The sequence below is a fragment of the Ahaetulla prasina genome, chromosome 5 (genome assembly GCF_028640845.1).
Source record: "Ahaetulla prasina isolate Xishuangbanna chromosome 5, ASM2864084v1, whole genome shotgun sequence".
Classification (NCBI taxonomy): Eukaryota; Metazoa; Chordata; class Lepidosauria; order Squamata; family Colubridae; genus Ahaetulla; species Ahaetulla prasina.
Genome location: NC_080543.1, coordinates 95986194 through 96008803, shown reverse-complemented (window position 1 = coordinate 96008803; position 22610 = coordinate 95986194). Strand labels below are relative to the sequence as shown.

General features: G+C 35.9%; 4 protein-coding genes across 8 annotated transcripts; 2 read left to right on the top strand and 2 right to left on the bottom strand.

The window, feature by feature from the left end:
• The first annotated feature begins 973 nt into the window (after window positions 1-973).
• LOC131199291 (lysozyme g-like) lies at window positions 974-8230 on the top strand. Its single transcript, XM_058184920.1, has 5 exons — window positions 974-1134; window positions 1735-1821; window positions 3207-3403; window positions 3730-3868; window positions 6131-8230. The coding sequence occupies exons 1-5, from the start codon at window positions 1002-1004 to the stop codon at window positions 6262-6264; spliced, it is 690 nt and encodes a 229-aa protein (XP_058040903.1). The 5' UTR covers window positions 974-1001; the 3' UTR covers window positions 6265-8230.
• Window positions 8231-8909: 679 nt separating this feature from the next.
• Window positions 8910-12842, bottom strand: MRPL30 (mitochondrial ribosomal protein L30). The gene is made up of 5 exons (XM_058184922.1): window positions 12775-12842; window positions 12217-12294; window positions 11440-11586; window positions 9180-9253; window positions 8910-9089 (listed from the first exon to the last, which is right to left on the bottom strand). Exons 1-5 carry the CDS (start codon window positions 12808-12810, stop codon window positions 8951-8953), a joined length of 474 nt encoding a protein of 157 aa, XP_058040905.1. The 5' UTR covers window positions 12811-12842; the 3' UTR covers window positions 8910-8950.
• A 150-nt stretch (window positions 12843-12992) lies between these two features.
• Window positions 12993-22052, top strand: MITD1 (microtubule interacting and trafficking domain containing 1). 5 transcript variants are annotated; one of them, XM_058184919.1, is made up of 7 exons: window positions 12993-13258; window positions 14287-14388; window positions 14476-14612; window positions 14693-14779; window positions 15668-15783; window positions 17387-17447; window positions 22014-22052. In XM_058184919.1, the coding sequence occupies exons 1-7, from the start codon at window positions 13138-13140 to the stop codon at window positions 22035-22037; spliced, it is 648 nt and encodes a 215-aa protein (XP_058040902.1). In that variant the 5' UTR covers window positions 12993-13137; the 3' UTR covers window positions 22038-22052. The 5 variants fall into 5 exon arrangements, with proteins under 5 accessions (XP_058040902.1, XP_058040899.1, XP_058040901.1 ...); XM_058184916.1 differs by lacking the exon at window positions 22014-22052 and adding an exon at window positions 17521-18847; XM_058184918.1 differs by lacking the exon at window positions 22014-22052 and adding an exon at window positions 18742-18783.
• On the bottom strand, window positions 19149-22314 carry LIPT1 (lipoyltransferase 1). The gene is made up of 2 exons (XM_058184914.1): window positions 22162-22314; window positions 19149-21007 (listed from the first exon to the last, which is right to left on the bottom strand). The coding sequence occupies exon 2, from the start codon at window positions 20780-20782 to the stop codon at window positions 19670-19672; it is 1113 nt and encodes a 370-aa protein (XP_058040897.1). The 5' UTR covers window positions 20783-21007; window positions 22162-22314; the 3' UTR covers window positions 19149-19669.
• Between the last annotated feature and the right edge of the window lie 296 nt (window positions 22315-22610).

The following is a 22610-nucleotide window of genomic DNA, read 5'->3' as shown; positions in this document are numbered from 1 at the left end:
ACACTCTGGAACGAGCTTCCCCCGGGTTTACGCCAAATACCTGACCTTCGGACCTTCCGCCGCGAACTGAAGACACATCTTTTCATTCGCGCGGGGCTGGCTTGAATTTTATCGGTCTTTTAAATTTCTTAAATTTTTAATATCAATTTTAAATGGGATTTTAGTTTTTTATATATTTTAAAGTTTCGGGCTAATTATAATAAGTTTTTTAATTTACATTTTAAATTGTATATTGTATTGTCTTTTTTACTTCTGCCTGTACACCGCCCTGAGTCCTTCGGGAGAAGGGCGGTATAAAAATCAAATAAAATAAATAAATAAATAAATAAATAAATAAATATTTGAATTTTGCTTTTATGAGCTGCAGTATGTTTTCATACCATTAATGAAGGTTTTTATGCAGCTGTTTTCATGTGCTGTGGTGCAGTTACTGTATACATGGTTCAAATTTGACCTGTGTTCGGTTCCCCCAAACCTTCAGTCACCAACCAACCTAACAGAATTCAAATTCCACATAACTATAAATACTGCAAGGTGATCCATATTTTTGAATGCTCTGCAGCAGCCTTGCCAGAATGATGTCTGCAAAACATAAAGATATGTAAGTTTTACTTTTGTCATAGATTCCACAGGAGAGCATTTCAGGTGCCTTTGAAGTGGCCAAAGCATAGGGCTCATACATTAAAACACAGTTAAATTTAAATTTCTGCTACTGTGCATTGGGAAGGTCAAATTCAGTTTGAAGTCTGGAGAAATCCTTAAAACAATCATTACATATTAATAGTTTTAAAGACATAAGTCTGACTTCCAGACAAACTTTCCAATAGAATACTATTTTCAGAGTAATTTTCCAAAGAATTAAATATTCATGAATCCTATTAAGAAAAATCTGTGCAACTAAAAATATGTACAATGAACATGGATTGCTATTATCTCAAGAAAACCAGTCAGGTATGTGGCAATCCCCTTTGATTGGTACTTTCCTGAAATATAATTACGGTATGTTATTTCCCAAGTGTTGCAACATCCTGTTTTGGTCAGCTAAATTCATTTTGAAAGTGAAACTACATGACCTCCTTTTCTTTGTTCAACATAGTATTGAAAGTGACTGCAGACAACAGAGAATCATGGAAGGTATTTATTTTATTTCTTATAAAATATGTAATGGGTTGTAGGCAGTGGTCAGGATGAGGGTTAGGTGAGTGGTCTAATTTTGCCAAAAGTATTTATAAAGTTGTGTACATTAATGGCTAATTTTGAGCTTAGTAAAGCATTAATATTTTTTCTTCCTTCTTTTAAGGTCCCCCTGCACCACCATTCTTCTTAATTTAGAGTGCAGTGTTATGATTCCTAGCAACCATAGCAAACTGGGAGCAGTAACGTAAATCTCCCTTACTGTGTTGGAAAATGGTTCAATCTATAGAAAAGGATATATACTTTATAACTTTTATGTCATGTTTTATAAAATTTGCCAAATTTCAATACCATGGGAGTCATAGGTCATAAATCCTGTAAGTTAGCCCATTTGAGGTACCTTGATTCAAAAAGTTTTGTTCTATCTTGCCTCATGTCACCCAAAGGTTACAGACACAAGAGTTTTAATTTTATATATAGTTATATATGCTTCTTATTTAGATCAGGACTATTGATCAGGACAAGCAAAATAGAATTCCTTTGCAATAGATTGCCTAATACATTTTGTGACCAGACAGTAATTTGATGCCTCTATAACAGCTCATTCTTATTACGGTAACATAATGGATGTGGATACCACTGGAGCTTCTCTTGAAACCGGAAAACAAGAAGGCTTGGAGTTTGGGGGTAAGATTAACCTACATCTGAATATACTAAAAATGTTGTTAGTATTGATATAATGTAAATGTTCTTTCTCTTTTCTGTTCAATGTCTTAAGTCTGTATGTTCCTTAACAGAATATAGTTTCTTCTTTTCTTCTTTGGAAAAAAATTGATGTTTATTGCAACCTTACAAATAGTCTAAACACAGTGATTAGATTTGCTTTATAACAATATATATATAATTGCACAATTATATCCCTACAGCAATAGGACCATATTCTTAAAACAACTAAGGGTTTCTGTCTCCTCTTAGGAATAAGAATTGAGAGAATTTTTCCATGGCATTTAATCTTACTTCTTCATGATGTGGTCCAATCTATAGTCCTTGCTATGGTTTCTGAACATTACTTGTTTGCTTTTTTCCTCATTTTTATTCTTTCCTTTAATATCTTTCCCCCACCCCTACTTTTGCCATAAGAACCACTGAGTTGTTGGCTGTTGTCCTTTCTGCAAATGTATTATTTTGTTCTGCTTCCTTTTTTTCCCACTTACACAATAAATGTAATACATATTTGTTGCTCTTTTTGTGTTTGTGTGCCTTCAAGTCAAGTTTTTTAACTCACAAATACCTGCAGTTCTTTGGCAAGAATTTGGAAGTGGTTTGCCATTGCCTTCTTTCTAAGGTTAAGAGTGACTCAATCATCTAGCTCTGATGATTAAGGCAGGACTATAACTCTTCCGGTTTCTAACTTACCCATTACACTAAATTGGCCACGGTGTCCTTGATGTGCTCTAGGCTTGGTTGTTTCATTACCCAACAAGGTAAAATCATCAGTTCTTTGATGGTCTTTGATGGTCATCTAGGTGGCAGCATTTACTTTAATTTCAAAAATGAAGAGTTTTCATTGTAGTTAATTCAGATGCTAGAATGGAACATTGCTAGAAATGTGGATTAGATTGAGAAACTGAAACTTTTTTTGAAGAAAGCAATGGCTATGTTCATGAAGTACTTTAGTTTTCCAGAAACTAGAATTTTTAACAAAGTTACTGATAAACCCATCAATAGTATACATCAGTGACACCTTGGCCATTATGCAGATGGGCTTCCTATTTGATCACATTCTTACCCATGTTTTCCAGAAAATAAGACCGTCTTATATTTTTTTGAACCCCGAAATAAGCACTTGGAGGAAACCAAAGGAAATGGGGACCAGCTACGCATACGTTTAAATATTTTCAGGGAGGGCTTATTTTTGGGCATGCGCTCAAAAGCCTGATTGGGCTTATTATCAGGGAATGTCTTATTTTCAGGGAAACAGGGTAAACATAAGCTGTTCTGTTTAGTTTAATTCCAACTGTTATTTTTAATCAGAAGCACATTTCTCATGTTTGCTTTTTTCCCTCTGCAAGGGGTTGAGGCTTCAAAAATAATTGCAAGGAGAGATCTAAACAATCTAGAGAAGTATAAAATGAAGATTAAGCATATCAGTGAAAAAACAAATATTGATGCAGCTGTGATTGCTGCTATAATATCTCGAGAATCACATGCTGGAACTATCCTAGAAGATGGTTGGGGTGACCATGGAAATGGATTTGGATTAATGCAGGTAAAGACTTTTGTTATAAATTAAGAAACACACAATGCCCAATGTTCAACAGATTCTAAGCAAAGGTATCCTGGAGTAATTATAAGGTGTGATTATAATTGTCCCCAAGCAAAATACAACCTTGTATAATAGAAAGTTTTCCCATTTCTCCCTAAATTCACTCTCTGCCCTCCTCTTTATAGTATCTTTCCCATGTTCTGACTGTACGTATCTTTTGGTAACTGATCTGTATTTTTTTATTATTAGCTTGTAAAGCAATTGAACTATCCTAGCATAACATAATCATAGGAATAATTATTACATAATAAAGGCATTTCATTTTTCAGGTGGATAAAAGATATCATAAATTAGTTGGCACCTGGGACAGTGAGGAACACATTACTCAGGGGGCTCTCATTCTTTGTAGCATGATAGAGGAGATTAAAAAAAAATTTCCATCATGGACAAATGAACAGCAGCTCAAAGGTATGAACATCACTCTACTAAAATCTACATAGAATCCGTTTTATGTCCAGATCCTTCATATCATTTTTCCATGTGACTCAGTATTTATACCATGTGATAATGGTTCTCTAGTTTGAAGAAGAAAATAGAAAATTCCCAACCAAAGATGAGATCTTTAGAAAGGAAATATAGCATTCATTTATGATAAAATAGTTTTTGTTGCCAACCAATCTTTTTTTTTATTATTTTATTATTCACCTAGTACAGGCGGCCATTTATCTACAACCACAATTGAGCCCCAAATTTCTACTGTTAAGTAAGACGATTGACTTTTGCCTCAATTTATGACCTTTCTTGCCACAGTTGTTAAATGATTGCAATTGTTAAGTTAGTAACACTTTTGTTCCCCATTGACTTTGCTTGTCAGCAGGTCATAAAGGGTGACCCAGGGACACTGCAACTGTCATAAATACATGCCAGTTGCCAAACATCTGAATTGTGATAAATTCATCATTGTGAATACTCAACAGTCATAAGTATGAAAAATGGTCATTCACTTTTTCAGTGCTATTGTAACTTCAAACGGTCACTAAATGAATGATTATAAATTAGGGACTATTTGTAGTTAGTAATTGGAAGTCTATTGGAAAAGTAGATAGCTACAGATCAGATGTCATATTGATGATGGACAAGAACATTTTTCCACATAATTCAGATTAGAAACCAGGTTACATATAATCCCTCCATTTACAACTGTAATTGAACCCAGTATTAGTTGTAAATTGTTGCAGTTAAGCAAAGTGCCCATTTAATTGCCTTGCCCAACCACTGCAATCTTGGCTCTTCCTATTGTAGTCATTAGATAACTGTATGGGTCATTAAGCAGTGTTGGGTGTCTCAGGTAGGATACCTTTGGAGGCCTGCCTCAAGCCCACACCTGCACTGCAGCACCTTCCCAGCTCATACAGGGTTTCCCCACCTAAGGTACACCTTGCACAGCTTCCTGCCCAGGCTTTGGGCCTGCTTCCTGCCCACCTGTATCACAAGACTTGGATCTGCTTCCTGCCCTGCTGGGTCCCACATTCTTGGGCCTCCTCCCCACCTTCACATTTTGCATCACTTACCTTTTCTGAAGATCACCTTTCCAAAAAAATGCAGCTTATGGGTAAAGAGCTTCCTACAGAGGACCTACCTTGCATCATTTGGGAAGTGAGTGCCATGTGCACAATCTGTCAAAAGGATAGTTTTCCAAATCCTGCTCTTCTGAGAGATCATGAGAATGCCCCTGCTTCCGGAATGACACCTAATTCCAGAATGGTGAAAGGTGGCATCTTTAGGAAAGCTCCACATCACTGGGTACTCTTTCAGAAAAGTGATATTTGGAAGAGGTAACAGAAACAAGATATGTCAGGACGGGAAGGAGATCCAAGGCTGTGGACCCAGCAAGGTGGGAAGCAAGCCCAAGGTCTGAGGGTAACCAGTGGGGCAGAAAGCAAAGCCAAGGCCTATGAGATCCCAATGGTGCAGACCAAGGCCTGTGGGACCCAGCCAGATATGAAGTGACTCCAAGGCCTATGGGGACCCAAACAGAAGGAAAGTCCAAGGGATATAGGAGGGCAGGATGGGGGGGGGAGTACAGGCAGGTGGGGCCAGTTGTGGTTTCCCAGCAGTCAATGGTCAGGGCAGGTGGATTGCCAAACATCTGAAGTTTCATCACATGACTATAGAAGCACTGCAGCAACTGTAACTTCAAGTATAAATTATATGTTCTTTCGTTTAGCACCATCTTAATTTTGAATGGTCCCTGAATGAATAGTCGTAAATTAAGGACTATCTGTATAAAAGCAAAATGCTAGAAATGTTATGTTTCACAATACATGCATTGCAAAATATATTCTCTCTCTTCTACAGTAGTATATTTAAATAAAACTTCTGCTCAACTTCTGATAAGAATAGAAATTATGCATTCGTAGAAGCAACCTTTAAAAAATGTTAAAGTGGTAATCTTATGAATATATAATTTGAAACAAGCCCTTCAGAGGCACATTTGTAAACTACTGCAGGCAAAATTATTCCAAAACTTTTATTTCTACTAAGTAGAAAGAATTTTTTTTTGTCCTGAATATCATGCTTTACCTCTAATCAGCTATTTAACTTATTTTGTATAAGGAGCATGGTTAATCCAATCTAGATTCAGTTTATAATTTGTTTTAGCAGTTGAGGAATGGCTACATTATGTACTTAATGTAACTTTTATTTGTCCATTCACTGTTTAAATGATAGGTGGAATTTCAGCCTACAATGCAGGACCTAAAAATGTCCACAGCTATGAGCGAATGGATATAGGCACTACAAAGAATGACTATGCCAATGATGTTGTTGCAAGAGCCAAATTTTACAAAACAAATGGATATTAAAAGTCTAGAACAAAGATGCTGTCATTTCAGCCTTACCCAAATTTTGTATGTAACATTAGCAAGATCTATTTGCTGAATTCTACAAAAATAAAGTTGTGCCAATTTCTGCATAAAATAAAGCTATATTGCTATTGCAATTACATTTAATGCAAGCAAGCTTCTATTCCCATTATGCGACTCTCTTTCTCCCCGGTCTTTCTTCCACCACACTATTATATCCTTTTAACTTTAGTCTGTGGAAGAAAATCAACAGGACCTATCTACACTACAGCATCTAATGTGAGTCATCCTTAGTGGTGAACTTGGAAAAGATGTGAAAATATTTTCAATCACTGACTTAGAACAGGGTAAAACTGCACAATGAATGTACAAAAGAATGTGACAACCAATGGAATAAGCCAAGGCTGCAAAGAAAAACATTTATGTCATCTGTAGAGGCCTACTTGTGCATAGGAATTTATATTCCCACAGGCTCTAAGCCAAGCTGGGAAATCTGAAAGGCCTAGCTTTGAAGGACTACGCATTACAGAAATCTGGAGGAATACTGCTTTTAGGAGACAGTCAAAATGGACTTCTCCATGGAGTCACCATCTGTAGTAATTCAAATCAATTTACACAGACAGCTATAAGCTAGCTGCAACTTGTGTAATGTTGCTTCCCCTTTTGCAGTTCAAATAAATTGCATTTACAAACTGGCCTGAATTCCGTGAGCTCATAACATTACACTGGAAATATAATGAAAATTACTGAAGGTAAATTAGCATCACAAACATACTGTTAGCTTGTTGAAGAGAATTGCTCAGATCATCATGGGTTGGAAAAAAGAATCAATCACAGATCCAAAATAAATGTTTTAGTAATGGGCAATTTTCATTATCTACATAGACTGGGTAAATGTATATTCAACACGTAACAGTTTTCCCTGATGTGATCAATCAATCATTATTGATTGATTCATAGAACTAACACATGAGGGGATAAACAATTAATTCAAAGTAATACACTAGATCTGATAAGACTTAAAATTTGAGTAATGAATTAGAAATGTGCTACATTATTTCTACAAATATCTATAGACCCCTCACATCCTGGACATAAATTGTTTCAACTTCTGTCCTCAAAACGACACTATAGGACACTGCACACCAAAACTAGACACAAGGACATTTTTTCCCCGAATGCCTCATTCTGCTTAACTAATTCCTACAACACTGTCAAATAACATACTAAGTAAGACTGTATTACTATTCTTCTTTTCTTCCTTCCTAGTATCTATCTCTTCCCACTTATGACTATAACCATGTTGCTTATATCTTTCAATTTATATTGTTTTTATTTGTTTCCTAGTATGATTTGATAGCTTATTAATAACCTTGACTCTCACTAAGTGTTGTATCTTTTGATTCTTGATGAATGTATTTTATCCTCCTTATGTACACTGAGAGCATATGCACCAAAGACAAATTCCTTGTGTGTCCAATCACACTTGGCCAATAAAAAAGAATTCTATTCTATTCTATTTCTGGACTACTTCCTTGTGTATATACTGTGAAAAGAAAGAAAGAAAGTGTAGACCTGAAAATATGTGCAATCAGCTTCTAAATAGACCTTCATTCATGCTTTAATTTTAATACTTTAAAAGCTGTTAAATGTGGATTTCCTAGCAATCAAACACTATATAAATTGTCTAGGAAGCAATCACATTCATATTTCCCATAAAAAAAAACCCCTACAAAATTATGTCAATAAAAAAGGTGAAATAAATGTCAGAAGAATCAGATCTCTTTAAACATAAGGAGATTTTCCAAACAAAACAGTTCAGCTGAAATGTTACCAATCAGAAATGGGATAAGTAAAATTTGGTACATGCCAGGGTACAAGAACATCCATATATAGTATTCAAGAAGACTTCTGTCTGAAAATGGAAAACTTCCCCAAATGAAAGGGGGAAAAAACAGATATAAATGCTTTCAAGTGAATTGCTGACATGAAACAAGATATAGAAATACATCTGTCTGTAGGAGCAAATCTGGTTGTAACTGACCTTCAGGCTACCTTCTGAAGGTCAGTTACAAATGGAAGATCCTCAAACAATCAAAACAGAAATACTAAAACAAACAGAGGTAAAATTACTGGCACAAACTCATAATTATTTGGGGGGGGGGGAATGAAAATGGACCAAACATGGCCTATTTACAATTAATTGAGCATTGACTATATCTGCCTGATGATGACAATCAATTTATTATGAAATGCTGCATTTTTGTATGTTATTCACAATTGCATACCTTAAAAATCAATTTATATCAGACTAACAATGGCCAGAAAAGCAGATTCAAATTAGTTTAACCAATACTCACAGAAATTCAGTTTACTAATAGTAAACTGTTAGTTACAGCCTTCTGTAAACTTTATATATACCAAACTATATCTCAAAAGCTACTGCTGCATTTGCTATTATTTATACTGTCACATTTACAACAGCCAAACAGTTTAAGTAGAAATTATGCCCAAATACTAGATAAATTATTTTTATCTTCCTAGTAATAATGCTATCTAATTTTATGAGAAAGCAGTTAAGTTTAGAAAAATTGTTTTAAAAATGAACATATTTTATACCTCTAGTGGCAATTACAGTAAGTCGATTCTCAATATTACATTTATTATATGAAGCATTAATACATTATTATGAAGAATCAGATGTGTTCTTTTCCACTTCTTTTAGATGGCGACAAACTATCAGTTCACCTGTGACCTTGTTAAGATAGGTATCAGGTATTTCATCTTCAGTTGGAATTCCATAAGGCAGTTTTAATGGTTTTATTCTATAGTCAAAAAGAGAGGGGAAAACCAATCTATTAGTGTTTTTACACAAAAGCAATTTCAAAATATTGCTGATGAGAAGAATTACCAACCTTATTAGGTGTTTAATGACTTTCAGTTTTGCATTCACGGAAGGGATGTTTTTAAGCACCACTGGATCAAATCTCTGTAGGTGATACAAAGCTGATCAGACAATTCAGTTTCCAATGCATCACAGAAGTGAATTTATGAGAACAGCTACAGTAACAAGTTTGATTAGATTTTAATAAATATTAAATCACTGCAGACACTAAATATTCAGTAACAATAAAACAAATTTTATGATCCTTAAATTGATTTCTGCTACAGTTTAGTATTAAAAGTAGTTTTCCTTTAGAGGCCACAATTGGGATCAACAACTAAGGTAAGTGGCTGCTAACCAAAACTGTGATTGTGATTATGATCTTACTTCAGCTTTGCTTTACAGACCTGCAATGGTTGTAAATGCAAAGACTGGTTATAAAGTTACTTTTTTATCAGCAACATAATTGAATGATCGTTATTACACAAGGCAGTCATTAAACAAGAACTACCTATAAAGCTAACATTTGTTAAAGCATTCAGGGACTTAACCATAAATATAATTGCTTAAAGATGCAGACTCCTTAAGTGTTCTTGATTTCTATACTTATTCAGCAGTGGAGAACAACATGTAAAGAGGGGAATTGTTAAGAGGTCTGATATTAGCTGCTGTGTCAGGTCTCATCATCCTGACTGCCGCTGTGCAACCCCCAGGTGACTGCTCCCAATCTCATGTAGTCCTCAGAAGCAAAATACTGTTCTGATTCTTACAATCCATTCCTTAACTATTTTATATGCTAGAGAAGTACTTCTCAATTATAGTACACATTTCAAGAAGAGAAGGGTAAGCCTGTAAGTAAGAACTTATTTTTTTCTTTTCTTCTCTTTAATATAAGATAATGCTGAAAAAATGAATGCCGCTACAGATTTGGTCTTGTTATTAAATCTGTATCTCTGTCACGCAACTCTTTGCTTCAATTGTGATGTGACCAGTCTCCTAAAAATATGAAAGCTGTGTTATGCCTGTAATCATTGTGACATAGGTATAAAGCTTCTTTACAGAAATCACTTGTATAGAACACATTTTGTTCCTCATCTGTTACAATCCTTCAAGAACAAAAGCACTTCAATTCTACTTAGTTTTATGTTACACTTAATTCAGTAACCAGGCAGAAACATAAGCCCAGCAATTTTTTAAACTTGTGGAGACTGCCTTCATACCATAGTTTAAGAAAATACATTTCTGAGATGCCATTACTGCATTTTAAAATGGTAAGACCCGGAAGATATTGCCAGTTTTAACACTGACATCAAAATGCTTCCATGAAAGCAAAAGTAAAGATCTGAAGCAGCTGTGCAAAGACATCCTAAAAGCTAAGATAGGACGAAATCCTCACAGCAACCATCTGGCAAGGACAGAATGTTGTGATGGCAGGATGCAATTATTCCCAATTAATAATACTATTTGCAGATGGATCTAATTTTAGTATAATTTATTCTTTCCAAACTGCTACATGGGGTGAAAATCACCCAGCCTGATGACAAAATTTGCCTTAAACAGCACAAAATAACAGTTTACTTACAAGTAGCTAATGTTGAGTTCAGAGGTTGCTAATACGTAATCAGGGCCTAGAAGCTATGCAAGGTTGTATTTAGGGGAAACTATAAGGATTGTATAGATTCTTGTTATTATCATACAATATAGATTGTATGATTCCCTAGAGTCGAGAATGACTAGCACATATATGTGAGGAGAACTTTTACCTTATAAGAATTGTATAGAACTGATGATGTTACCTAGTTTGGTAATGAAGCATCTGCAGGAAAGCAACCAAGCTCAGAAAACATCAAGGACCCTACTGTTCAACCCTGAGTTACAAATATTCTTTTATCAAAGCTATAAGAAGTTAGCAGGACTATAGGCTACACTGGAAAGTAAAAAAAAAAGAATTAGAAGCAGATTATTTCCATGCTGCTGCCAAATAAACACTGTGGCTATTTGGAATCAATAGGCAATTGCAAAACAAGATTCTCTTTTTCTTTTGATACCAGCCTTCTGCCTTACAATGAAAATGAATTCAAATGTTTAAGTCAGTATTATAACTTGTGACATGGAGCTGTTCCAGCTACAAATCATTTTAGCAGGGGCCAAATATCTCAAAATCCAGGCATAGACAACCATTTTGTTCAAATTAACTCTACAAGCACAACTTCTGAATAAATTCGTACGACTGAAGGAGTATTAGAGGTGGAACAAAAAAAATCTCTGAACACTGTATATTAGCTACATACTTTTATTAATCCAAGCTCTTCAAGCAATTCTTTCTCCCAATAAGGACGCCTTCTTCCACTTCTGATCCTTGTGATAAGATGTAGTTTATGAGGCTCTTCTGGATTACCACCATATTTTTCATGATCACCAGGTCGTGGTTGAAATACCTAAAAGAAGTTACTTTCATTATTAACCAATCCAATAAGTAAAATTAATTATTTCCAGGGTTCATCTTCACATTAATCATGGCACAAAGATGCCCAAAGAAACTTTTATTTGGGCATCTTTGCCCTTGTTTCATCCCAGATATCAAAGACACATTTTAAAGTTGTATTTAGCTTTCCATGTTTAAACTAGAGGTTTTCCTCCTTTTCTATCACAATTTATTATTTGCTGGCATGGTTACTGGCTAGTAAATCGGGTTACATGTGATTGAAGAGACTACCACAAGGGTCAAATTTGGGATTAAGATAGAGTGAATCATTTTTAAAAAATATTCTACCAGTTACCCCTGCAGACAAGAAAGCTACAAAGAGTATGTATTAATTAGCAAGAAACTTGGTGAAATAAAATAATGGCTTAAGTATGGATTCTGTAGCCAGGAAGGTACATCAGAAACAAAGGCAAATTAAACTCTGACCAGCTCAGACCTACATAATTCAATTTTAAAAATACAAAGGTCATATTTTCACAACAGATTTTATGTGCTAAAGAACATATTTTGACCATTTTCATTTGTAGTTTCATTTTAATTTGTAACTGTAATGTTTGATTATTTTTTTTAACCCAAGACTTACTGATTCTGGAATTCGAGACCTTGTGAACCTCTGCCTAACCCATATTCTCCAAAGGATTGGTTCGCTTTTTGTCAGATTCTGCAGCATAAGAAACAAAGGAGAAAACAATATAATATTTTAGAATCAATACGTAACAGTCAAACATATCAAAGTTTCAAATAAATCAATAATGACAAAGTGCATGTGCACATATATTAACTCTACGGTACTAAGAAGCTATCATTTCATATTCCTGGGAAACCAAAAGCATCAGAGGTTCACAGGAAGCACATCATATACCAAGCATTCATGTACATTTAAATCAGCTAAATTGGAAAGAATAAATAGTTTACAAAGTAAAAAGTACATGAACTCTTGCTGGTCTCCAAGGCATCAGTTTTCCGCAGAATCGGGGCTTCTAATTAAAAACACATTTAAGGACCCCGGCTATGCTTTATTCAGCTCCAGCAATGATGTTCCGCAACATAAAGGGATTTCTGCAACTTCTGCGATTCTCTTCCTAATAACGCAACTATCTGAAATTTACAGAAATCTTTTAATCATTTCCAGGCTTCTCACCTGCCAAGCGGATACATAACACCTCCAGGCTGCCATCTTACACCGCCTATTCTCCTTCTCGCGAAAAGAGATGCCAATCACGTGTAAAGGCTCCTCCTCCGGAGCCACGGGAGGCGAAGGGCCGGCGACTTAGCTTTGGGCCTTCCTAAGCTTTCACTTTCCGGTTCTTTGAAGTCACGTGAGCAGAAAAGGGCGGGGCAACCCCGCACCTTTTCTATTTTTCCTGGCGGGTCGGATGAGCAGTTTTGGTTTTTGCAGATTTGCCGCGTTGGGCACGGGCTGTTGCAGTTGGGGCGGCGGCGATCCCGCCCCTCAGCCGAGGAAAGTGTCGCGACTAGCGTAGGGCATCGCTGGTTGATTGACATGGAGGATTCGGCTGCGGCAGTGCTGAAGCGGGCGGTGGAACTGGATTCGGCTTCGCGTTTTCAGGAGTCGCTGATTTGCTACCAGGAAGGGATCGATCTCCTCCTTAATGTGCTGAAAGGTGAGTTTCGCATTCCCACCCCTGAAGCAGGAGGTGAACTGGCTTGTACGGTGCCACATTTCGCCGCTCTCATTAAATCGGAAAAAGAATTTTGCTTGCCTTGTGCATAGCAAGAGATGGATGCATATGGACGCGAAATCCTAATTGTAAGAGATCCTTATCACTGAATGAAGAAGACCTGCATTTGATCTGTTCACCTTGCTTAGTATTTAAAATTTTGCAGGATTTAATGCAAAAAGTGTACTTTCACCAGAACTGGGCTTGCTCAAAATATTTTTTGTCCTGTATTTGTTTAGGAACCTCTAATTCGATAGATGGTCCACTCCCTGCACCCTGTTTAAGTCATTTGGATTGTAAATTTGCAATATGCTTGTGCTGGGATTGATCCCTTTCCTGATTCTGGTTTCATTAGAATATTTCTGTGTTATTTTGACATGCCTCTGAGTCTTTGATATGTCTGCTCCCATAGTTGTAAATTTTGTAAAGTATAATGAGAAATAGCCTGAAGCGTAATCATTAACTCAAATAAATTCAGGTGGTGTCATTTTTAAGCAGAAATTACTGTATGGTCATGGTCATATAAGATCTCAAAACACATATTCATATCTCTTATGACCATTCATTTAACTATTTTTAAATGAATGGTCATATGTGAATGACCCCTGAAAAGTTTTCGTGGCCTTGGAAAAAGTGACTTACGACCTGTACTTCCACTTGTGGTGACCATCATATTGCAAATCAGGCACTTGCATTTATGGCCAGTTGCAGCTTCCTGTTGGTCACATTATCGTAATTTGCAACTTTTTTTGCCAATGCCAAAAGGCATTGAAGCTGCATTTGCTTGATATTTGTTGTAGAATCATATCCCACTCAACTTACGACTACAATGACTTACAATGGAAATTTTGGTCCCTATTGTGGTCATAAGTCGAGGACTAACTGTGCTTTCAAATGCCCTGAAAAAAATGGGTGGGCAGTTGAAAGTGCAGGTATCCTTTTTCAATTTCTTTCATATCTTCTGTTTGCAGCTACAAAAGATGAGAAGAAAAAGGCTTATTACAGAAACAAAATATCAGATTACATGAACAGAGCGGAAGTAATAAAAAAATATGTTGTGAAGGAAAAAGAAGGTACAAAGTTATACTGGAAGATCTTTTTAATTCAACCATAACTGTAATGAGGTAGGATGCTTAGTGAAAGATTGTTCTTGTGCTTAGATGGGAAATGCCACAAACAAATAAAAATCGAAGAGAATAGCAAAGGATTCAGCTATGAAAAACTGTTCCAAGAGTATCTAAATGAAACTGTTACAGAGGTTTGGGTTGAGGATCCTTACATTCGCCAAACCCATCAGGTGAGATAGCGATGCTGCATTTAATCAAGACATTTTGCCTTTTTCCATCTGAAAAATTAATCTTGTTTAATTTTCTATAGTTGTACAACTTCTTAAGATTTTGTGAAATGCTCGTTAAAGGACCATGCAGAATGAAAACTATACACCTTCTTACATCTCATGAAGAAGTAAGTATTTACGACTGCAATTATATTACAAAATTTAATAAGAATTAATTTATTTATTTAGGATTGCATGAATGTCCTCTTACTTAGTAATTTGCTGAATGGAAGCATGGTGTAATCACCATGATTAGAATACAGAAAATAATTTTTATTCTGTAAATAATCTATTTCTATCACATTTTGGGTCAGAAAAGCAATTGATTGAAAAATCATTTTGTGGGTGAAAAAGATCGCTATTACTTGCATTAAAATTAAATACGTCTTGTATTAATAGTTTTGCTTTGGGGGAAGAATAGTTAAAAAAGTAGCTAAATGTAGGTATTTTTACAGTAAGATAATATCAATTTTAAATTGATAATTTAAAAAAATGGAAGATATTGAATCTAATTACTATTTTTGACTAAGTATTTTAAATGTTTCTTGTAGCAGTTCCTCAAAGTTTCTTTCCAATATCTACAGGAAATGTCAAGAATTTTACTAAGTACCTTTTGCATACAAGTTTATGCCCTACTGCTAAGATACAGTTTTGCTACCCTTTCTATCGTATTAGTGCTTTACAAATCACAAATTTATTTTGAAAATCTGTATTGTATTGTAGGAGATGTCAGGAATCAGAGAGAGGGAATCTTCCTCTGACTTTTCCACCAGCCTCCTTTTTATGTATGGCTTCTGTATCATAGAATCAGGGTTCTCTTACAAATCATCTATCATTTAACCAGAAAAATAATTGCTACAGGTTTCTCTTCATTAGATAATTTGTAAGTTTGGTTGAAAACATGTTAAGGTGACCCACATTAATGTAATTAAAAATAGTAATGTTTTTTCAGAGAATTCTGAATTGACAAGGTTTCAATTGTCTATTCAAGTTTAAATTATACAATGTCTTAACAGGGTCATGGAAAGAGTCAACAGATGGGTTCCTTCGAAGAAATACAACAGTCTCTAAGAGATTTCGGCATTACACTGGATATATCGTACTCTTCTTCAATACATGATCGAGAGATTAGGTTGGTGATATGTAAAATTACTGTATAGTAAATAAAAATATGTACTAAATTTTAGTTAATATTGTGCTTTCTAAAATATGGAGAGACAGTAAATGTCTAGGCATCAGGACATTCATAAACATTTCCATCATTTCTTACTGTTAATTGAAAGAATCTACACAAAACATAATGAGCTTAAAAACAAAGCATGAATCCTTAACTTCAACTTTATTTACAAGAATGCCCCAACCCATTTTGAAATACTGGGGCATCCTGGGGGTTGACAGTTAAAAAACTGCAGGAGTTTGTTTTCTTGTAGGTAATAGGATTTGAACAGTAAATAGAGTACTTTATCTTTTTGCTGCCATCTACTGACTGCAGAGTTTTACAGTCCTCATGTATTTTGGTCCTAACCATGTAGTTTGTAAAGGTAGAAGAAGCCTTTCATGGGCAGTACCATACTTTCCGAAGTATAAGACGCACCTTCTCCCCCCAAAAGAGGTGGAAATGTTGGTGTGTCTTATACACCGAATACAGCCATTTTTGGCCTCCTGAAACCTTGTCCCATTTTTGCCAAAAACAGGCCCGTTTTTGGCTTCCCAAACCCCCACAAGTCGCGTTTTTGCCCTCCCTGGCCCCCAGGAGCACTCTTCAAGCCTCCCAAACCTTCTGCACATCCTGTTTTTCACAAAAATGGAATGCACAGACGGTTTGAGAGGCCTGCAGAATGCTCCTGGGAGGCGGGGAGGGCAACCCCCCCTTTTTTTCTCATTTACCTCTTTGAAATCTTGGTGCTCTGGTGCGAAAAATATAGTCCGAAAAATATGATAATTCTGTGAGAGTACCTATGACATGCTCATAAAATTCCAAATGGATTTATAGATTTAAAATGTACCGTATATACTCGAATATAAGCCGATCTGAGTATAAGCCGAGGTCCCCAATTTTACCCCAAAAAACTGGGGTAAACTGGGGACTCGAAATGAGGCAGCTACCAGTCAGGGAAAGCCTCCCTCCCTCAGCCGAGAAGGCTGGCGGCTCCCCCGCCCCGCCCTCTCACTGCACCGGCAGGGCTTCCCCGCGCTAATGCAAAAGCCCGCCAAGTTTGCACCATCCGGTATAATGTGAAAAAAAGAAGAAAAAAAAAAACTCGAGTATAAGCCGTATATACTGAATATAAGCCGATCTGAGTATAAGCGAGGGCGTTTTCAGCACAAAAAACGTGCTGAAAAACTCGGCTTATACTCGAGTATATACGGTATGTCTGCCCTTAAACAAATTTGTGATTGTAGTGTCTAATATGTGATTCCTAAAGGTTTTCAGATCTATCAAAACAACAGATTGAAAGTGACAGTTATCAGGATACTGCTTTAATAATATTTGGCAATCAGTGTTCATGTGAAAAAATATTTTTCTCTCTCAATATATATTTATGTACCTGTATGAAAAATATCTGGGCCTAGGATAGGCCAGATTTCCAAACTGAAATCTACAGTCTTATTAATTCTAAAAGGCAATTAAAATATCTTTTAAATACACATATTTTTCCTGAATTATCTGCAAACATACTTTTGCCACTTTTATATTTTTGAATATTATGTTTCTATATTCTTTTATTTAAAAGATTCAACAATGGATGGATGTTTAAAATCGGAAGAGGCCTTGATTATTTTAAAAAACCACAGGTAAGGGATTTTTTTTTTCTTTTTTCTAACAGCGTTCCTGAATTTTTTGCTAAGAAAAAAAAACTTTTCATAGGGTCGTTTTTACCTTGGATATTGTGATTTTGATTTGAGACCTTGTCATGAAACTACTGTGGACATCTTTCACAATAACTACACAAAGAAGACATGATTCCTTCTGAAACCACTCCTGTTTTCTAGGTAAAATTCTTGTCAAGATGTATATTTAATATGCTTTTTTATAAAATAAATTGTTGTTTAAGCAAAAAGATATGTTTATCTCAAGCTTTCCTTAAAAGAGGCTTCAATGGTTAAATTTTGCTTAAAGGAAAATCAGTATTCTTACCTTAATTAACATCAGGTAAAAATATTGGAAGAATATTTAAATTAAAACAAACTACTGAATATATTTTAAAAATGCAATGACTGGAGTCACTACTTCAAACAAATAAATGAAATAAACCTAGATACAGATACAGGTTCATTCCAAGTTATGACAGCACTGAACAAATGGTTTCCTCATAGTTTAGCTGTTGCAGTGTCCCCAGAGTCATGACTGCCATTTGGGTACTTACCTGATGCCCTGCTTGGGATTATGTTGTCTCCTGTGGTCATGTGATTGTGATTTCCAATGTTCCCTGCCAACTTCCCACAAAGTCAGTGGGAAAGCTGGCTGGAAGTTGTGGTCATGTGAGCTGCTTGTTTAATGATCATTTAATGCAGCCCTGCAAAACTGCTGTCCTACTTTATGGCTGCAATACTTAGCAACAGCAATTCCAGCCAATTGCTGTCATAAGCTAAGGACTTTTGAATTTAGCAGTCTAAAAACAGAGCTATAATCTTTTCAAGTTATATGAAGCTATTGTATATAGAAAAAAAACGGTGCCTGCCAAATTCGTTGAATATTCGAAGGTGCTGAATGGAGAGGATTTTTGGACAGTTACACAGCTGTCACTTAGGTCATATAGCATGCTGATGTATTTTGAACAATGGAATCCAACTTTTTCTTTCTTTCTTCTGCAAACTCCTACAAAAACCATGCCACTACCAAACACACATATGTTCAGACAGCATGGAAGAAAATTATGCCATGGCCAGCCAGCTGAGCTATGTATTTGCTGAGAGCTTAATAGCGAACCACATCCTCTGAACTTTCAAAATATTGTACATGCTTGCAATTTACAGCTCATATTTCATCTATGGGCTCTTTAAAGAACCTTTCTAGTCCTGATGTGCCATTCCTAAAACCTGCTTTGTAACATGTCTGTTCTTATAATTAGTTTTTTTCTCTCCTCAGAATCTACCCCCGTTTTTACTCCAATAAAATTATTAGGTGATACTGAAATTTTGGAATAAAATAACTGATCAATCTAAACATCTGATCCAGTATGTCATGGAAATTTTAAACAATTTTATTACTTGAATTCTTGTCCTTTTGAATGTACTGGATATAGGTTTTTTTTAATAATATTGTATTATTAAAGTTATAATTTGTATACCTTTTAGTTTTTTAGTTTTATGTCAATAAATTTGGATTAATCAAAAGTAAGAATATAAAACTTTTGGAATAAAGTCTTGTTTTTAAAAATGTACTTTCACCTCAATACAGATCTTCTGTTCTTACTAGAATGGTGAAGTAAGAACTGGTGAAAATTAATTTAAAGGAAAAGAAGCCAAAGAACCTTTCACAAGGTTGCTAACATGTTATTTATTCATTAGATTTATTTGCCGTTTATTTCACCTTGAATCGACTCTGGCAGCACAGAAGAGTCAACTCTTATCCAGCACAGAAGACGGGGAGAACAAATATCTTTTACATTTTGTTGATTATAACAGGAGTCATTGTCAATTCAAATGCAGCATAAGTTACTGGAACAGTAATATATTGAATTTGAAAATGGCTATTAGTTATAGCTTTCGCTCCACCTTTTTGCTTATCCAAGTGTATTATTATTATAATTGCAATCTTGGTTGCAACTCTATAGTAAGTTACTTCAAGTTCCATTAAACTCAGTGGAGTTCACATTTGAGAAGATAGATAAGGACTGTAATATCAGTTAAATACCTCCTTTAAAAAAGGAAATTTATATTCAAGTGTTACTTTGTTCAGTAGTTATTATGTAACATTAAATTTACATTCACTAAACTCTTCTAAAATAATATACGTCAATCTTGTATTAGCAAATTACTAATTTGATATCCAAGAATCCAGATCATCACATAAGTTACATTAATGTTATAATTTTCTCACATAAGATATGCAATTTGCTGTGTAATGTAGAATCTGCCCAAATTCTCAGCAAAGCAGTTGCCACAGCAGTGTTTTCATTTGGGCAAAACTTGTTGCCAATCAGGCTGTTCCCAAGTTCAACGCACACATCCAGTGGCAGCCAGTTCTGAGGGACATCTATTTGGCAAGTTTCAATGTTACCATTCTTTATATCCATACTTACCTGAATTTCAGCATCCTCATGTCCTATGTTAAAGGATGTGCTGATTTTGAACTTTGGTGTTTTTCCATATAGCCAATTCCAGGCTTTTAGTTCTATGGCTTTATTGTTAATTCCAGGGAATTCTGTTTCATTGGCTGGATTTATGACATGGATATGGTTTTCAATGTGATGATGTGAAGCATATTCCGCAGCAATGGCTTCCGTAAGCATTTCACAAGTTAATGTGGGATCTTCTTCATAGAGATTTCTCACTAATGCAGGCACACTTGGTGTGGCATTACTTTGGATTCCACTGTTAGTAGTCTTTAACACAGATGTTAAAACCAATTTATCAGTACTGCACAACAAAGTGCAGTGGTGATAAGCAGCTGTTCTTCCTAATTTTGCAGCAGTTCCTGAAATTTTAAAGATTTTGTTTAACAAGAGATCATATCTCTCAGTAGCCTGAACATCTAGTTGGGGTCGCAGGGACTTCAAAGCTTTAACAACGAGTTTTAAATTCTCAATTCTTTCGTATTTTTTCCTGTCGGTGAAGAAAGTCAGATTAATGTTGCCTTTGTCGTGGTAAACTGCACCTCCTCCACTTCTTCTTCGAGCAAGCTTTATACCCTTCTGCCTTATGACTCCAAGGTTACATTCCTGCCAGGGATTCTGATGCCGACCAATCACTACAGCAGAGGAATTTCTCCAAAGGAGAAGAACATGTCTATTCTCTAAATCCATGTTATCATGGATCCAATCCTCTAATGCTAAATTCTGGTAAACATCCTGAGACACAGACTGTAGGATAAGCCCTCTTTCCTTTTTAGTTTTGAAGCCAGCAGCTGGAACTTTGAGGACACAATATAATGGGAAACATTTCTTCCATGAGAACTGGATTATCATGTTTTAAGGAAATAAAATAATCAAGCATCAAAAGCAATGGAAGTTTTGGCACCATTCAGAATCTTTCAAACCATCGGTTCAATATGATGAGCTTTTTTCTTTTCAGAAGCATTGAAAGCAGTTTTAGATTATTTTAATAAAATATTGCTCCTTTTTAGTAGGTAGCTGCAACCTTTAAATCAGTGAATTTGTAAGATACTTCTTGTTCAATCAGTTGCCAATAGCCTATTGAAAAAAATATTTATTGAAGTTATGTCTGACACGTCTCAGCAATACATACACAAATATCTTCCCACATCCTCAGTAGGATTAAAATATTAAAACATCTGCGACAGGATGAACAACAAAAATAAACTAAATTAAATCACAAATGATTGATATCTGGTATAACAATAAAAAAATAGAAAAGTAAAACAGTAAATGACACAATAGGTAAGCAGCATTGAAACATTTGAAAAAGCTCAGGTTTTAGTTTATTGTTTTATTTATAATATTTTTATGGCCATGTATCTGAAAGGCTCAACAACAAATCCATGAAAATAAAGACTAAAATCTGATGCCTCATTTATCCTCCAGTACACCTTAAGAACTTTCTGAAACTCACCCAGGAGGCTAGTTTGATCTTCAGAGGAAGATCATTCCCCAACAATGACGTTACCGCTAAGAAGCAGTGCCTTCCAGCTTCAGTTCTCACCTTTCAAAAGTGTGAGACCCCAGGAGTTTCTCTTTAGCATATCAGGCTCCTACAGGCAGTCCTGATAGTGTCACGTTAATATCTTTAAAGTTACTAATGCAGCTGCTTTGGGGATGATAAAGCAAACTATGAGCCTATTTTCTGGCAGTTAAGGTTCCTCATTCAAATCTGGAGATAATTATGTCTGCCAAACAACTAAAGGTACTAACAAGGTGTACACAGAAACACCCGAGGATACGTTGAGATACGCTGCAACCTAATGCATTCTTAAGGGAACTCCGAATAGAAAATGTTGCTTCCCTAATCCGCTCCATTTTTTAAAAAGTCCCATAATCCACAGTGTATGAAAACATTGAGCAAAGATAATGGGTACTGTAGTACAAATACGTTGACGGACAGTTGTGGGGGGTGGTAGGGGAAAGGCTTCTTCAAACAAGCCGAAAAGCAGGAATAAATTGATCGCAACAGTATTCAGCGGAAAACTCTTGGCCACTAATCTTATACAAACATCTAAAAGCGCCTTTCCCCCATATACAGGACTGCTGCGCCAGGGCACGATAGAGCGCAGTTTAGGCACCAGAGAAAGCGGGGCTGCAGACCTACGAAGGATATACTTGCATGCGGCAAGGTTTGCCAGACACCCCCATTGTTTTTCGGAGAACAGAAGGGCAAACGAAATATTTACCAGCTTCTCTAGACGGGTCTTTAATCTATTGCAATTGCTGGAATTTTTTGTCCTCGTTGGAACGCGAGCGCGAGATTCAGAGTCAAGACGGCTGGCTTCAACTAAGAAAAGGATCCGCGCATTTTTACGTAGAGACAAAGTTATACAGAACCGCTCATCCCATTGTTCGGACTCAAGACATCCCGTTTGCTTAAGACTCTCTCCCCATTCTTGTTTGGCGGAAGGGAGAACGAACCCTGAAATGGGATTGCTGTGCTGCGGAGAGGAGTGAAACTGATTTAGAGCGAGCAAAACAACAGCTTTTTAAAGATCAGTCTTGAAGAGGGTACGATTATTTCTACCCTTTGCAAACCGAAAGGGGGGCCTGTAGATTGACGGGCTACGTAGTACTTTACAAAGCTATATAGCAGATTTCTGTCATTTCTCTCGGTAATCCACTGTTCCAAGAT

Excerpts from the sequence above, each read along its gene's own strand:
- LOC131199291 (XM_058184920.1), top strand. The coding sequence starts at position 1,002 with ATGTTATTTCCCAAGTGTTGCAACATCCTGTTTTGGTCAGCTAAATTC. Across the intron at positions 1,135-1,734 it reads ACAACAGAGAATCATGGAAG|CTCATTCTTATTACGGTAAC; the intron begins GTATTTATTTTA and ends CCTCTATAACAG. Across the intron at positions 1,822-3,206 it reads AGAAGGCTTGGAGTTTGGGG|GGGTTGAGGCTTCAAAAATA; the intron begins GTAAGATTAACC and ends TCCCTCTGCAAG.
- MRPL30 (XM_058184922.1), bottom strand. The coding sequence starts at position 12,810 with ATGGCAGCCTGGAGGTGTTATGTATCCGCTTGGCAG. Across the intron at positions 12,295-12,774 it reads GTTATGTATCCGCTTGGCAG|AATCTGACAAAAAGCGAACC; the intron begins GTGAGAAGCCTG and ends CTTATGCTGCAG. Across the intron at positions 11,587-12,216 it reads GGTCTCGAATTCCAGAATCA|GTATTTCAACCACGACCTGG; the intron begins GTAAGTCTTGGG and ends AACTTCTTTTAG.
- MITD1 (XM_058184915.1), top strand. The coding sequence starts at position 13,138 with ATGGAGGATTCGGCTGCGGCAGTGCTGAAGCGGGCGGTGGAACTGGAT. Across the intron at positions 14,389-14,475 it reads TGTTGTGAAGGAAAAAGAAG|ATGGGAAATGCCACAAACAA; the intron begins GTACAAAGTTAT and ends TCTTGTGCTTAG. Across the intron at positions 14,613-14,692 it reads ACATTCGCCAAACCCATCAG|TTGTACAACTTCTTAAGATT; the intron begins GTGAGATAGCGA and ends AATTTTCTATAG.
- LIPT1 (XM_058184914.1), bottom strand. The coding sequence starts at position 20,782 with ATGATAATCCAGTTCTCATGGAAGAAATGTTTCCCATTATATTGTGTC.